This window comes from Oenanthe melanoleuca, chromosome Z, assembly GCF_029582105.1.
Source record: "Oenanthe melanoleuca isolate GR-GAL-2019-014 chromosome Z, OMel1.0, whole genome shotgun sequence".
Taxonomy (NCBI): Eukaryota; Metazoa; Chordata; class Aves; order Passeriformes; family Muscicapidae; genus Oenanthe; species Oenanthe melanoleuca.
In genome coordinates, this window is record NC_079362.1 from 2,381,955 (window position 1) to 2,399,752 (window position 17,798).

The window sequence follows — 17,798 nt, forward strand, 5'->3', positions numbered from 1 at the left end:
TTTCCGCAGTCTCTTTGGGCAGGTTGCTCCAGTGCTTAGTTATATATATATATATATATATAATAGTGGTGACATTAAATACATGTCCAGTTGGAACCTTCTCCATTTCAACTTAGCACCACTCTTTATCCTTCCATCATGTCCCACTGCCTTCTCCAGGACTGTCTCTTGTAAGGAGAGCTACCTGGCATAACCTAGAGCAGCACTGAGGTTGCTCCCACCTCATTGAACAAGAATGTCGCATCAAACTTTTCCATGTGTGATTCCTTTTAGACAGCAGTACCTGTGTTTATATGGATATTTTTTCCTGACATAACAGTACAAAAGAGATGATGAGCACTAACTAGCTTGCTGAGATGAAATAGTAAGAGCTTAATTGTCTTCCATCTGCAAATATCAGTAAAATAACCAGCAGCCTTTGCAGACAGTCTCTTGCAGTCTTTTTTCAAATGTTTGAGAACTATAAGTTGCCTGTTTGTGCTTCCTCCTTAGGGACAACCTAATTGTCTTCCTGAAGTAGTTCCCACCTTTCCTTGATAGGAAATATATTACTACCACTTTTTTCTTTTATCTTTTACTGTGGCATTGTACAAATACTACTATCATAGTGTAACCATAAATGAAATGGGGTTAAATGTCTTGTAAGTAGTCCTGTGGGCCTAATGCACAGAATTTATGTAGAATTACTATTAAAACCTCCAGAGTCATGGTTCTTCAGCTTAGTTGTTCAGTCTGCTTCCATAGATTCCATGTCAAGCTCTTACATTATCAGTCAGTCATTGCAATCTGGGACCCAAGAGATTCTCATGGCCCCCCAGCACATGCTTTTGAGTTGAGGGGCATGGCTCTCAATATGCAATAGCAGAAGCTACTGGCACTAGGCTGAGAATTTGGGGTTTGAGTTCTTGAGTTTAGGAAAGGGGTTTTTTATGAAAACTTGTAATAAAAAAATAATATTTCCCACAAATTTAGCAGAGATGTCATTGTCATGTTAACTAATATCCACACACTGACCAACCTCTTTTCAATCCTTTTGGATGATATAGGTTTCTGGTAGGCCTGTCAGCAGAAGTTGACCATTCTCTTAGTTTTATTCTTAGTCCAACAAGCAAGGACAGGGTCTGTGAGTCTATGAAAAAGTGCAATAGTTCCAACTTGGGTAGAGCTGTTTATATGATAAACACAGAAAGCATATATTACAATGCAAACAACCTTATTTTGACAGCAATTTATAACTTTTTTTACAGTGTTAAAGATTGAAGTGAAAAGGAACATAAGTAGAGTTAAAAGCATGAGGAAGGATTGTTCTTGGACTGGTGCTTTTGAAAAAGCACTGAAAACTGTGGTTGCACTGACACAACCTAAGTATCTGCAGGCTGCTCATGCTCTTTTAGAGTAAACAGCCTGGTAGCTCCTGGCTTGAAAAGAAACAGAAATCCATATGATTTACTGCACGACATCTTCATGTGTATGGTCTTTGGAACTCAATGCTATTTGGGCAGGACCATTTGACTTGGTTTGGTTTCCTGATCCCTTTCCTGGGGTGTTTAACAAGGACACAAGATTGTCAGAATATGACCACAAAGCCCATGTGATGCTTCCAAAAATACCCACAGTGATGGTGCAATTAACCATCTACAGAGATGTTTCTTCTTCAGATTCTAGATTTGAAGAGGAATATAGGTGAAAGAAAGGTCCATCCTTTGTCCAGCCAATTGAGGAATTCTCTGTCCAGCAAGAATTCCTGTGTACACGTATTGCCTACTTAGGAGTGTTGGGTTCCATTAGGTATCTGTTTGTAAGGCTTTACTATAATATTTTACAAGATGGGAGAAGTAAATCACAATTTTTGGTTGATTCTGCTATCTGTCTCAGCCGTTGACTTCTCCTGTCCTTAGGTATTAAAATAACCTCCCTGTGTCCATGTGATTATTATGGAAGGATCCAGAGGAGTTGTCTCATCATCCATCTGCAGACAGTTACATCAGGACACAGACTAAGTTACGGAGATAATTGTGACGCTTTATTCTATGTGTATTTATTTTTAAAAATTGAGTGTCCACACTTGAGTCTACACAGGAGAGTGACTTCTCATGGGCCTTGTATGCCAATGCCTTGTGTCCCTGCAGCTTCAAAGACAGGGCTGTGCAGCATCTGCAGCTAATGGGTTTTCTTGAAAAGTACAAAACCACTTGAAATGTGTATGCAACTTTTGTGGCTAGGCCCTCAGAGACTGAACTGCCAGAGGCAACCCTGAATTACATATTGTCACTATAATCGGTTCTTCTTGGGGTTTTTATCCTTTTCATATCCATAACAACTTAAATTAAAATAAATCCATTTGCTGGCCCCATTATGATTGACCTATATCAGAATCCTTGAATTTGTTTATAAAATGAAAGGACATTTTAGTTCCTTTTTATTGTCTCAAACATGTGTTTGCATCTATTTTATTGGATGTATTTACTTATATGTATCACAAAGAAATTTCCTCTCAGTTAACTGCTCTGAATTGTCATGAAAAATAAGCAATAATCTGGAAAAGTGGGAAAATATTTTCTCAAATTAGCTTTTTTACTGTTTTTAACGGGGGTTTTTTGGTAGTTTTCTGTTAAAAAACAACAACAACAACAACAATAACAAACTCACACACAGAGTTGTATGGTTTTATAGCAGCGATGTGAAAGTATTTCCAGTGTTTAACCAACTGAGATTAAAATCCTATTGAATCCCATTAGCTTCTCTTATGTGTCACTTGGGACCAGATAATTTTGTCATATCATTTTGCCAATAGAAATTATCAGTCTATGTATCATGAAATGCTGTTGGGTATTTGCAGTCTCTTCTTTTTCCAAGTATTTTCAAAATTTCTTTCAATAGGAATTCACAAATATAACTAGATGAAACTCCTTAATATTTGTAATCCCAGTTAGTACTTCTGTGCCAGGGATACCTTTAAAATTAATTGTTCTGTTTAGTACAATTGGCTTCAGGGTTCTAGAGAACAATGTGAATAAAAAAAAATTGCAAATTGTATTGTAGCAATTGGTAAGAATGCGAAAGATTTCTTTCTGTACTATTTTGGTAACCCTTTCTTTAGTAATTATTCAACAGGTTGATTTATTAGTTGGAGTGGATTATTTTTCCTCAGTATTAGTGCAAATTAAAAATTAAAATAAATCAGATTTAATATGCAGAAGTTCAATTACTGGATTTCTTTACAAACACAAGACATGGTTATAATGGTTTTCTTGGCTCAGTCTAAAGGTCAAAATTAGCAAGTTTTAAAGAAAAACCGCAGAAGCATACAGCAGAGCCTTTGTTGTAATCAGAAATGAAAACCAGTGCTGAATTTGTGCATATCATAGAAAATCTAATTTATAGATATGATATCTTTGACAGCAGCAGTGCAGTTTACATGAGGTAAAGATTACAAAAAGCCAGCAGGTCAGTCAGAAAACGAAGAATTGTGGCCAAGGAACAGCAGCCAAATGCTATTATAAGGGAGGCCTTTAACCTCATTTTCACTGTTAATGACAACTGTGAAACTCAAGTTGATTTTGTTGGTTCTGGGTCATGGCTTTCCTTTGCATCTCTGTAGGTTCAACCAAATAATAATTTTCAAATATTTGTGTGTGCATGTGTTTTAGCTGAAGAACTCAGGATATGAAGTTGCAACTTTTACATGTCTGATGGGCAGTGATGTCATCCATTATTTTACACAGAAAATTCTGAACCAAGCTCCCTGCATTTCACAGGCTGATGTTCTCTTTCAATCTCTGTTTAAGGGTCTTTATGTCTTTGTGGTGTATTTTATCCTGCACAACCAACTTTGCTGTCCTGTGAAGGCGAGTTACACTGTAGACATGAACGGGCACACAGCTTCAGGATCAGCGTTTTTCACACATGGCAGTGGTCTGCCAGCTGCAGGAGGAGAGATCAGCAAGTCCACACAGAACCTCATCAGTGCTATGGAAGAGGTAAGAGAGCTCATTGTGCTCTGCAGTCATTATGTTATTTATTGAAATGTACCTGGAGATTTCAGTGTTAGTTCTGAAGTGTAATACATGCAAATGAGATGCTAAATTTTGTAGGTTGCCTTTGGGGGGGGAGGGATTTTTTTTTTTTTTTTTCATTTATTTTAATGAGAAAATTAGTTATCTTTATCCATATTATTCTTGGAACCTACTGTGCTCTGATAACATCCCACGTAGGGAATTTCCTCTTCCACACTTGAGTCTTCAGTTTATTATAGAGGTTTGGTTAAAGTGTCAAAAGTAGGTCATGAGAAATCAAAATATCAGGTTAATTCTTTCAGCTTACTATAAGTTTCAGATGAGTTTTAAGTACTTAATTTCTCAGAGTTATGATGTTAAAAACTTCTGGAAATCACAATAAAGTTAGAATAAAGTTGGAATGGAATGGAATGGAATGGAATGGAATGGAATGGAATGGAATGGAATGGAATGGAATGGAATGGAATGGAATGGAATGGAATGGAATGGAATGGGGAAAGGAAGGGAGTGGAAATGGGAGAAGGGAAAAGGGAGGAAAAGAGAGAAAAAGGAAGAAAAAGGGAGAAAAAGGAAGGAAAGGGGAGAAGAAGGGAAAAGATGGAATAGTGAAAAGGGAAAAGGGAAAAAGGAAGGTGTCATGTATTTACCTTGCCTGGATGACAGGCATCTACTAAAGTGTCTCTCTCACTCCCCTCTGCAGCTGGACAGAGGAGAGAAAATATAACTAAGGGTTCCTGAGTTAAGGACCAGGGGAGATCACCCACCAAACACAGTCATGGGCAAAACAGGCTCAAATTATAAATATTAATTTAATTTATGGCTACGAAATCAGAGCACCATAATGAAAAAAAATAAGACCTTAAAAACACCTTTCCCCCGCCACCAATGCTCCCTCTTTCTCAGGTCTAATTCCTCCCCCAGCAATTCAGGGAGACAAGGAGTGGGGCTTATGGTCAGTTCATCACCTGTAGCTTCTCCAGCTCCTCGGAGAGAGGAGTCCTTCCCCTGCTTGAGCATGGGTCCCTCACACAGAAGACAGTTCTCCATGAACTTCCCCATGGGAGTCCATCCCACTGGCAAGAGTCCTCCCCAGACTGCTGCAGCATGAGTCTCTCTTCCAAGGAGTGTATTCCTTCATGGACAGCCCCCAGTGTGGTCTCTTCTCTCTGAACATCTCCCACGGGGTCACAGCCTCCTCTCAGGCATCTCCTGCTCTGGCCTGGGGCTCCACAGGCTGCAGGGGAATCTCAGCTCTGGCATCTGGAGCACCTCCTCCCCCTCCTCCACTGACTCTGGTGTCTGCAGAGTTGTTCCTCTCACAAATCCTGCTCTTCCCTGGGCACAGTTACATCTGCACAATAACCTTTTTTTTTTTTCTTCTTAAATATGCTGTCACAGAGGCATTACCACCATTTGTAATTGGCCCAGATTTGGCAGTAGATGCATCTTTGCACCTGCCTGGGATTGTTCTACCAGGCATGGAAGAAGCTTCTCACAGAGGCCACCCCAATAGGACCCCCTGCAGCCCCTTCCTCCCCCCTCCACTACCAAAGTTTGGCCATGAAAACCTAATACAGAAGGGAAGGAAAGGCAAGGAAAAGGGAGAGAGAGAGATTATATAGATATAGATATAGATACAGATACAGATATAGATAGATATAGATAGAGATAGAGATATAGATATAGATAGATATAGATATAGATATAGATATAGATATAGATATAGATATAGATATAGATATAGATAGATATAGATAGATTATATAGATATAGATATAGATATAGATTAGATATAGATATAGATATAGATATAGATATAGATATAGATATAGATATAGATATAGATATAGATATAGATATATATAGATATAGATATATATAGATATAGATAGATAGATAGATAGATAGATAGATATAGATATAGATTAGATATAGATATAGATATAGATATAGATATAGATATAGATATAGATATAGATATAGATAGATATAGATATAGATAGATATGGATACATATAGATGATATAGATATAGATATAGATTAGATATAGATACAGATATAGATATAGATATAGATATAGATATAGATATAGATATAGATATAGATATAGATATAGATAGATAGATAGATAGATATAGATATAGATATAGATATAGATATAGATATAGATATAGATATAGATATAGATATCTAGATACAATTTATTAAAAAGTTAAAAAGGCTTCCTGATTCATTATAGAAGTGACAGAATAGATGGTTCCAAAATCTTTTGGTCTTCAGTTTAACCCTGGTCATAATTTCTAGTTTCTATATATAATAGTTTTGATGATTACTGCATTTTTGTGTCTTTTTAAACTCTGCAGGTACCTGCAGACTGGGAGAGGGCATCCTTGCAGCCTGCTAGTCAAGCTAGTGCTGCCTTTAAGCAGAGTCCCCAAAATGGCAATGTTTTCCACCCTTCTGGAGGATTCAGTACCAGCTCATTAGTTGCTGATGAGGAATCACAAGAGTTTGATGACCTAATATTTGCCTTAAAGACTGGTGAGTGACTCTTCCCTTTGCCCCTCGAAGTTTGTTGTATTGCTGTGGTGTTATTCATCCTAATGGTGCCATTATTCCATGAGATACGATTAATGAGGTCCCTTAATATAATCTGATTTCCAATGGAAATCTTAAAGATCAGTCAACGTGGGAACATGGGAATGTCTGAGGAGACAACTAAAGAGGCAGAGGAATCCTACCTGATGAGATATGGCAGACACTAACTAAAGCCCACTCAGGTAAAGTGCAAATAGATTTGCTTGGTAGTAGCAGGTCACCTAAATCATCTTTTGGGATGCCACTGAGCCTTGCAAGAGACAGCAGCAAGGTATTTGTGAGTGTAGAGGATTAAGTGACATGGCTCACATGATTGCAGAAGCTCATTCCCTTCAGTGATATCAAGAAAAGTCAAACTGGAAGGAAGACTGGGAATGTTGATAAAAAACTGGTAAAAAATAAATAAAATTATTCAATAAATTCATAACGCTGTATACCTACGACAATTTACATTGCAGGAAATGCTTCTAGTCATGGGACCCTCAACATGTGAAGGACATGGACTGATTCCAGAGAAGGCCATGAAGGTGCTCAGAGGGCTGGAGCACCTCTGCTGTGAGGAAAGTTTGGGAGTGTTGGAGTTGTTAGCCTGGAGAAGGGAAGGCCCTGAGGAGAGCTTTGAGTCCCTTCCAAGAGCTAAAGAGAGCTGGAGAGGGACTTTTGACAAGGGCCTAGTGTGACAGGACAAGGGGGAAATGGCTTTGAACTGGAAGAGCCTTTGAACTGTGTAGATTAGGTATTAGGAAGGCCCTGGCACCGGTTACCCAGAGAAGCTCCAGCTACTCCATCTTTGGAAGTGTTCAAGGCCAGGTTCTAACCAACCTGATCTAGTGGAAGGTGTTCCTGCCCATAGCAGGGGACAGGAAATAGGTGGCCTTTAAGATCCCTTCCAACCCAAACCATTCCATATTCTGTGAAAATATGCTTTATAGTTATTAATTTTTGTTCTTTGAGAAAGTCTAAATCAACTTTTTATTTTCTTTCCTTAATTCTATTATTGTCTTCTTTATTAATATTTTATTATAATTTGTTTTTATGAAAATTTTGTAATAATGTGATTTGAAGTAGTGACTTCAGGTCATTGTTGGAGAAAAATATTTTGTTTACATTACTGATTCTAGTAGTGCTTGACAATTCTACACCAATGCTTATTCTTGTGCCCACACGGTGTCCCCAGCAGTGCTACAAGAGTAAGAAACCCCATGATTTCTAAACCAAACAAGTAATCCCATGTGGTTTCAGCTTCACATTTGAACAAGATGAACTGAAAAGGTGGTGTGGAAGGTTAAAGCATCTTTTGACGTCGATCAGCTATTGTATCAGACACAACCTCTAGCTCAACATAAACTATTTGTCTTTTAAAAAAAATAACAAACAAAAAACCCCCAAGCTTTTCTGTATCTAAAAATATACTTTATTATTTTCATCCTGATATGTTCTCCAGTTCAGTTCGGTGCACAGCCAAGAAGACAGAGGCAGGGAGTCACATGGAAGTAATAAAAAGAGAGATGAGGTGGTGGAAAGCTGGAAAGCTGGATTTTTTTTTCTGTGTTTGGCAATATGGACCTATGCTGCTAAAGTATTCACTGTTCTGTGGACTAACAGGAGTTTTATGATAATAGTTAAGCTAGCAGGCACTGAAATGAGCTCATCTCACATTTCTTCCTCTCTTGCATCATTACTCGTGCTCACATGAAACCACAAGAAGTCAGCTTAGATTTTTCCTTTTCTTCTTTTTTCTTCTTTCCTCTCCCTTCTCTCTCCCACTCTACATCAGTTAGCCCTTCGAGCACCGGTCCTGACGCCAAGAAAGAAGTGGTCATTGGCAATTGGAAGAGAAGGACCTCTTCTCTAAATTGGCTGAAGTATATGGGCAGCTAAGATGCCCTTTTGCTGAACTGCACCTGCCTGTAATTTGCTGTGTGAGTTGCTTCTCAAACACTTTTGGAAGAGACTTTATTTCAGAAGGCTGAAAATTCCTCATTCTGGAAGTGCAGGGAGAAGGTGCTCTAGCCCCACATTAGCTAGTTTTAGCACTGCTAAACTCGGGGGTGTTTCATTTAGAGGAAGATTAGAAATGCAGTTGGTTGAACTTTACCTTTGATTAACTGAAACAGAACCTTCCATTATCTGTGTTCCCTAAAACTGTCAATCTATACTAAAACTAACCTATAGCAGAGCTAAAATGTTAGGTCCCACTCTGAGAGCTGACTGAAGATCAGCCCTGATTAGCAGAGGAATATGTAAAAATGTTTTTATGTCCCTTTGTGCTTCATCTGTTCTTTCTGTTCATGCAGTTCTGAGCTGTCTGAAGGTGTCTAACTTATGCTCACAGAGCATAATTTTTTAGCCACAAGGTTTAACCTGGCAGCCAGAATCAATAGGAATGAGCATAATCAAAGCTAAAATTTCATTTCTGCTCTTCTACCACTCTCAGCTATAGAAATTAAGACAGGTTAAAAAAATTTCAACCAATCCTCCACAGGAAAACTTTGTTTTTAACTTTTCAGTGTTTGGTAACTTGCAGTGTACAGTGCAGCCCCATAAATAGTTGTGCTGGCACACTCGGTCTTGTTGCTAAAGATTGTGTCACAGAACTTGCACTTAGCCCTTGGTTCCCCAGTCATTAAAGCTGGGCCTAATTACAGATTAACCTGAAACATAGGCTGGGTCAGATGGAGTTCTACTGCAGTTCAAGAAAATCAGGTGGAGAACAGTGTACTATTTCTAAGCCACCTGTTAGATAGCTTTGTACAAGCATCACATGGTGACACAGTTTTTCTGGTTTGTGTGAGAAATCCAGGAGGCTTCTTATGTCATTCATCCATTGTATTTGAATGCCTTACCAAGTAATTCCTTCTTTCCATCAAATATGCTCATGTCCAGACAGAAATACATAGTTAGGATTCACTCTGCTTGCTACATCACATCATTTTTTTTTATTTTGGAGATCTTTTGGAAGGCAGGCCAGTTCCAAGGTGGTTTATGTGAAGGAAATAATAAAACTGTTATGGTTAAGAACATGTCCTGCTCATCAACATATGCTAAAAGTATTTGGGTTTTTTTAATGTTTATGAATTTGTATGTATTTATTTTATTGTATTTCATTGATGGCTCTTATAAAGATTCAAACAGCATCTATTGAGAAAGGTAGTTATTTATGGATTAGTTTTTGTTGATTTCATTAGTTAACTTTAAAAGTCTGCAATTTTGGACTGCATTCTTATTTTCCCTCTGATTTCTTGTGCAAGGTTTATATTGACAAGCAATTTAGTAAGCCTTCCTGATCACTATAGAGTCAAATATTATTGTCATTGAGGATAAAGCCCAATATACCAGAATTCCCTGAGGACTTCTTCTCTACTTTGGGCTGGGCAGTTAGAAAAGGAGCTAACAAGAAAGTAGATGCAATCTGTCCCAAAGCAGCAAGCTGCCCATCAGCATTGCTCTAAAGCATGAATAGCATAAATGCATGATAGCTTTACTGATTTTCTGACCTTCCATCTATATCTTGCAAATACTCTTGTCCCCTCCCTTTCTGTGATGCACAAAACCAAAACATGTTTGGATGAATTGTGATACCAAAACATAGCAAAGCCTTTGAGGGAGGCCCAAACTCCTCCAGGGGTGACAGGTGACCCACCATGATAATATCCAGATACATATTAAGCAGAATACCACTACATTCATGCCTTAGTGTGGTTTTATTCTTAATAAAGGCAATTCTGATGAATATTATATAAATATACCAGTATTTCTTTATTATGATGCAAATACTCTAATGATTTTCTGATATGGAAAAAGCCTGGAAAAATCTACTAAGTTAAAAACCCCATGTAAATACAGCTGTTTCAGCAATGTTATGTAAAATTATTCATTATTTTCAATCTAATGCAACTAGGGTTCCAAATTTAGCATTTAATAAACCTTGGTGACACCACTGAAGGCGTCTGGTTTATGAATAAAGCATCTCATGTAGCCATCCTGAACCAGAGGAAACATTTGAAATTTCAATTCTGAAAGGTGTTCAGTGCAGCATCCTGGAGATTCTATGTTACAGAGCACACACATATTGTAGCTGGCAAAGTCTCTGCCATACCATCCTACATAATTTCTGTTTTGAAGGGCTCACTTCAAACAAAACAAAACAAAACAAAACAAAACAAAACAAAACAAAACAAAACAAAACAAAACAAACAGAAAATTAAAAGAAAAAAAAGGAAGGAAAGATAGCTAGTTTGCATATTCATTCAGTTTCTCATGTGTGGTTGTCACACATATGTTTCCTGCTGGCTATTGAAAGTGACTGCACAATACCCAGTAAGCATTTTTAGTTCAATCTGAACTTTATTTATAGAAGTCTGGATGTCTGTTGGTGTCACTTCTGTGAAGTTAAAACCCTGAAAGAAGAATTAAATTTGGTTTGTGTAGCTTATTCATATACATCTCACACATAGAATAAAATTGTGATTGATTAAGCAAGATATAAGTGCTTGAGAGATAAAAATTTTTCCCAGCGATATGAGTAAAGTACTTACAAAACAAACTCCCTTAAAAAATGTTTTAGTGAAAGTCTGAGCTATCTCTGAGCAAGCAGATGATAACAGCTGGTGTTCCAGGGCACACAGTGGTGCACTGGTGTAGCCCTTCACCAGCAGATGTCAGTGGAGGAGCCTCTCTGGGTTTGAAGCCTGAGCTGAGACTTTTCAGTTTACAGCTGGTCCTTGCATACAGAAAAAAAAAAAAGAAAGAAAGGCTTCATTTTCCTGCTTATTTTTCTTCAAATAGTTCTTTCACAAACTGGGGGAAAGTAATACTCCCTGCTAAATACCTACCATCCAACTCTAGCATCTCTAGATGAGTGCATGTGCATGCTTTTTAGGATCTGATTGAGTTTTTAGTTCCACTCTAATCTGAGAACACAATGGACCAATGAACTCTGTGAAACTCCATTGTGTAAACAGTCATACCCTTTCCAGCCTGCTGACTGTTTGGTAAGCTGGTATCCTGGTTACATTTCAGTTCTTATTCCTAAAAAGGATCAGCTCTAACACAGTTTGTCTTTGCAGCATCAGCAGAACAAGGCCCTTGTAAACCTAAAGTATCCAGTTTCAGTGTCTGATTTACCAAGTTCCTGATAAGAACCTCTGTAACAAAAAATATCTTCTCTGACTTTGCACAGAGCCTGGACAAAACTTGCACATATCTGATATTTAAGACTATAGATAGTATAATACCATTAGACCAAAACATGAACTTTTTGTAGTGCCCAAGAGATTTTTAAAAAGAACCCATGCAAAGTAGTTGCCACTTTACCAGTAGAGCCACTGGTAAGACAAATATCTTTCCAACACAGTCAGTGTTCATCTTGAAATCTGAGCTCAGGGTGATCATAATTATTATTTCAAATGGTTTTAAACAATGGTAGGGGAGGGTGTTGGTGTTAAGTTTTTGAAATTTGTGCCTTTTCATGTTGACTAAATGTCTTGAATGAATTCCACTGTTATTATGCTACATAAGAAGTATTGTGTTCTTTCTTCATTCAAGGTATTTTATTTACTTCATGGTTTTACTTGATCTTCCATCCCCATGTGGTAAAAACATTAGTCTGATTCATCTTCTCTATTACAGTCAGGTTTCCTTTCTAAAACAATCAAATATTAAACAATCAAAATAACTTGTTTAAACAGTTGCTGGTTTTCCCAGGACCTTCAAGCACCTTTTGGATATTAGGATCTGGTTCAATGAAAAGGTTAAATGTGCATACAAATTTAAATAAACTTCAATACATTCATAAACAATTTTTTTAATAATTCAGATCCTAATCTTGACTTTGTTATTGTATCTCTGTATGTTGATGGATTTTTACTCCTGTCATACTCTGGCAGTAGCTGTTGGTTTCTCAAGAGCTTGGTCATGCAGATCTGAGGACTCATCAGTGTTGGTGAATGCATGATCCCCCATGAGCCACCAAACATCAAAACCAGTGTAAGGAGGATCACAGTGCAGCTTACCCACTTTTTCCCTGGATCATAGGACATGGATCCAAGTTTGGCCCTACCAGGACTTCATCCAGACCTCTGGAACTTGGCTAGTCCTACAGGACCTTCTGTGCAGGTTCTCTGGACCAAACTGCATGTTCAAGATTGCAGCCTGACTTCCCACAGCAAAGCAGCCTCTCTATGCTGCCTGCTTTACAGTGCTTTTCTGCTTGAGGGGTGCTGGGTGTAAGGGTGCTAAGTGGTAAAAGTGGAACAGAGAGCATAGAAAAAGATGAAGAAACTAAAAAAAAATTAAACTACTCTCTTCTTTTGTCAGACAAATCACAAACTGGAATGTCAGCTGAAGTGGAAATAGGAGATGCACTGTCCACCTGATAGAAACTCTAGAAAATATTTCAGTATGAAATGCAAATCACTGCCTTTCCCAACATACTCTCTTCAGGGCTGTTTTGAGCCAGATGTCATTCCTTTGTAACTTCCTTGAACTGCATGTAGTTACAGATCTGCTTCTGCCCTCATCCTTTGTAAATTATATTGCTGCAGGATCATGCCTGAAAGTAATTTGTATTGAAATCTTTATGCCTCATTATACTGATATGTAGTTCTCAACAAATTTAAAGCCTAGACACCCTAAGCCCTCAGAACTCATGAATTGTGTAGAATTTGTTCTACAGCTCAAGGAGGGGAGCTGAAAAAGCACTGAAGTTTATAGTTCCAACAGATCCTTTGTAACAAAATGGTCTGAAAACAATTTTGCATTTCATAAATACTAGTACAGGATTATGCATCTTCACACTGATCAACTCAAACCTCCCCTACAATAAAAGCCCAGGTGAAATCCCCATCAAACAAATAGGAAGCAGAAAGCTAGCATAAGTTCTGTTACAAAAGGATGGAGAGGGTAGCCTCCCAAGGTCTCTTCTAGACATGTTTTGGAGGTTCCCTTGGACCAAACTCTGGTATTGCCTTCCAGTAGAACTTAATGCACCAGTTTATGCCAAATGCGGGTTTAAAGAATATTTGGTAAGCATCTTTTCTGTGGCTGAAATTACTGTCCTATTAAGACAGCTGCAGTTATGGTTTAACTTAGAAATTGTATCAATAAAAATCAATTCCTTATGAGGAAGTCCTTGTAGCAGCCAGGTCATTAATTCAGTCTAAGCCAGGCCTTGATTTATGCTTTTCTGATTTCAAGGCAACCTCTAAAAAGCTATTGTACCACTTACTGGGCCAAATAAAGTGAATGACAGTGGAATTATGAAAAAGCATGTGTGGATGATACAAAGCTATGTCAGCTAATGTTATAATCCACAGATCCAGAATGGTAGACTAGTAACTTGCCATGTGGTTGAGGGGTGGGGAAAAATTTTAATAATCAGAATAAAGAAGAGTGGGATACAGTATCCCCATTTCTGTGTCAAAATTTCATTCTCACTGATTCATATTGTTTTTTCTTCTTGTTTTTTCTCTGTTTCAGGTGCAGGTCTCAGTGTCAGTGATAACGAGTCTTGTCATGGCAGCCAGGACGGTGGCAGCATGGCTAACTCCCAGATCGTAGAGCTTAGAAGAATACCCATAGCTGACACTCACCTCTAACTCCACAGCTTGCTTGGGTTTTTGTTGTTGTGTTTTTTTATTCAAGCCTCAGTATTTTTATATTTGTACTTCCTTTTGCACTAAAACGCTATATGAAACTGTAGTAGAATGCTATTATCTTTACTGAATGTTTAACAAAGAATGTTTGCTTGTGGTTTTGTATATCAAAAAAAAAAAAAACCAAACCTGTAAATTTTTTACAGTGGATGAGCATCAGCAGATACTGTGGCAATTGGCCTAGATTTGTATCTTGTAAGTAGATGATGCATTTCATAAACTGTAGCTTTTTTTAAATTAACCTGTACATTAACACTGATTAATAAAGCAATAGAGTCTCTTTGATACAAATCTGTCTGGTGTTTCTCCTTACTGTTTATGAAGATCAAAGGTGATGCAGACATTCTGGATACCCTGTTGTATAGGAAAGTGTTCTAGTGGCACAGTTTTTCTAAGTTGCATGAGCTGTACTCTTCTCACTGCTTTTTAAGTACTCAAATCTGTGAGCAAATTCAAATAATGACACAAGCCTTGAGCCAAAGAGCTTGAAATTTAAATTGTGACATGATAAATATGTGATGATCTGAAACACACAGAGGGAAGTGGGGATGAAGAGCAAGAGTGAAACCACTGGCAGCTGTATGCTATTAAATTCTTTACCTTGCTAGTTTCATAATATTAAGCTCTCTCACTCTTTTCACAGTCAGAAATACGGGGATTCCAAAGAGCTGAATTTTCTGTTGATCTCCATGTAGATATTCCTGTTCTGATTGAAGGGTTCAAGTATTGCATTGCAGAGTTAGATCAGTAATCTGGGGCCATAAATGAACAAGAAAAGTTCCTCCCTTGGAAGAAAAAAAAAAAAACACAGATGAAAGATTTCTGAACTGAGGGGGAATGCAGGCTGATCTTGCAGGAATCATTAACTCTGCTTGTGCACAGACAGTCTGGAAGAAAGACACGTTAAAGCAGGAGACCAAGGGAATTTTCCTCTGAACATTTCTCAGTGTAGTATAGATGTACAGTAAATGGGAATGCAAGTCTTTTATACCTTCTGCAGGAACTTGCCTAAAGGCTTCACACTAGGTAAGGTCTGAGCAACAACCTCTCCCTTTCAAGAAACCTTTTCTCTAACTTTTCATTTATATTTTTTGAATACAGAAATCTTTCAATTGCTTTTTCTAGAATGATATGCAAATTTTGCTGTATCTAATTAACTTTTGAGCTTAAAAAAAAGCCAAAACCAACAAAATAAACATATCCCATTTCTGCTTCACAGTTCTGTAACAGCTAATAGTACTTCACAGCTTGTAGTCATCAGCTGTATCCAAGACAGAAACCAACTTTAAGGTCTAATGCTGCAAAAGCCTTGACAGACACAGGAAACTTTTTCTAGTCAGGAAAGCCCTTAAACAAATGATTTTTAAGTATATATTTGAATTGGGAAATAATAATATGTTTATATGTAACTAGTATATGATTTGCTGTATTGAGTCTAAAATTTCTGACTGTGGAATTTTTTTGGCTTTTTCTACCAGTCATGGTGTAGAGGGAACAAAGCCAAGTCTTTTTTGGTAAATGTTGAAAGTTAATGAGATTGAAGGTGGGAGTAGGGGACAGTAGATGAGCCTTTCCTCAAAGTGGGCAATGCACAGGGTGGTCAAGAAGACCCTGAGCAGAAGGGGCAGCTGTTAAAATTGAATGCAATGCATCACAACACACATTTATAGAAACATATGGATGTATAAAGTGGGTAACTTTATGCAAATGTGAGCCACCAAAGCAAATTTTATAATTCACTGTTTTCCCCAAAATGCACCTGATGAAAAGGGGCTTTCTGACCACTTGAGTGAAGTGCAAGTATCAGTGAACTACATCAGTCTGGAGTTAAAATTGGTTTTGGATATTTGAGTATGGCACTTTTTTTGTTTTCCTCAGAGGAAACCTGGCTCATTCTTCCTGAATAAACTGAGATGAAGTAAACCTTGTTAGTGCTGATTTTTCTCCTCTACCCACTAAAGGCTTAATGTGAAGCCTGGCCCTACAGAACTATTGCAACACTTGTGAGCAAGTCAGGACTGTAACAGATGTTTTGTTACTCGCAGTACATGCTACTACATGCCGAGAAAGCTTATAAAAGAGGATGTTTGTTTGATTTGACTCATCACCATAAATGTTAATACTTTATGTCACTTCAACTTGTTGCACAACTGGCCTGGTTAGGGATTTACTGTAAATGCATTAACATTTTCAGAGTATATCAGTAGGATGACATCTGCTGCAAGCATTTTCTGAATTTTAAATCTCTAGGTGGTATTCACATGGTTTAAGGTAATGAGATAATTTTTTAATTGTTCTAAAACCAATCGTTTTCTAGCAGAAAATATGCTGTCTGTAGGAGGTTCTGTGGTTTAATAAAACAAATTTCTCTCAGCCCCTTTTTGCTGTTACTTGGACAGGCAAAGGTAGAGGAGGAGGGCAGCTGTGTGCTCTGAGTCAGGTGTGCCCAGCAGCCACTCCTGGGCAGGACCAGTGCCTTTGCACTTGGTGTAACTTAACCAAACTGAACGCCTCCTGCAGCTCCTTGATCTCAGGAATTATTTAAAATTTGATTGAGAGTGTAAACATTTCTTCGTGTCTATGAGGTGAAATAATCCACAGCTTGGTGTCTTTCAAGCCAAGCATTGCCACACAGCCTGCCATACTGACTGACTCATACAAGCCTTTGCTTTGCCCTTCTGTTGGGAAAAACACTTGCTGACTTTTCTTTTTTCTTATAAAAGAAGATTATTTCTCCCCAAGAAGCCATTTTGTGTGTTTTGAAGCTAGAAGGTGAGAAGATAAAGAACTGGACACTGCACGTTTCAATATGAATCAAATGCCGCTTTATTGCTTTCTTCTAACCTTAATATACAATTTCTCTACCCCTACATGTGATCACACAACTCATCATTGGTAAAACCCTTCTTGCACAAGGCAAACATGAGGACTTTTCTATTTTTCATTGGCTTCACAGCTTCTTGGCATTCACCTACTGCATTCAGCTTTTCTTGTCTTGCCCTTTGCTTTCTTGTTAAGCAACAGCTGTTTTTATTCTTACCTCTCTTTCACGGTGACTTCAAGGGCAATGCAACAGGCCTAGCTCAGGTTCATAAAAGCATTCATATCCCTTTCCTGGCTCATTCACCACATGTCCATTTTCCTCTAAAAACATTCCCACAGGAAGGAGTTGTAGTTAATATTTGCTATATTTAATATCAATACCTAATATAATATTAAATAACATTATTTGCTATTTCTATTTAATTGAATGTATCTATATTTCAAATACTATTTTAAAATATAGGAAGATATTTTGCTCTATGCAATACTGTAATTGTTTATAATTCATTATATTTCTTATGTGTTACACTTATTATAATTTCTTATTATATAATAATACTATATACCTTTTTACACTTCACTGTATGAAGGAGTAGACAAATCTAGACAAATTTCACTTAAAACTACTTACATATATATGTAGCTCGGATGAAAGGACATGTTTCAGAAGTTTTATATTGCTCACATGGCAATATAATTCACCTT

General features: G+C 37.6%; 1 protein-coding gene across 1 annotated transcript in view; it reads left to right on the forward strand.

The window, feature by feature from the left end:
* Positions 1-14,558, forward strand: part of ADGRV1 (adhesion G protein-coupled receptor V1) — a 267,302-nt gene extending 252,744 nt beyond the window's left edge. The window contains exons 89-91 of the mRNA XM_056514381.1: positions 3,789-3,980; positions 6,381-6,558; positions 14,095-14,558. Of these exons, the coding sequence (XP_056370356.1) occupies positions 3,789-3,980; positions 6,381-6,558; positions 14,095-14,213 (489 nt within the window). The 3' untranslated portion in view covers positions 14,214-14,558. The remainder of the gene's footprint in view (positions 1-3,788; positions 3,981-6,380; positions 6,559-14,094) is intronic.
* Positions 14,559-17,798: the final 3,240 nt, after the last annotated feature.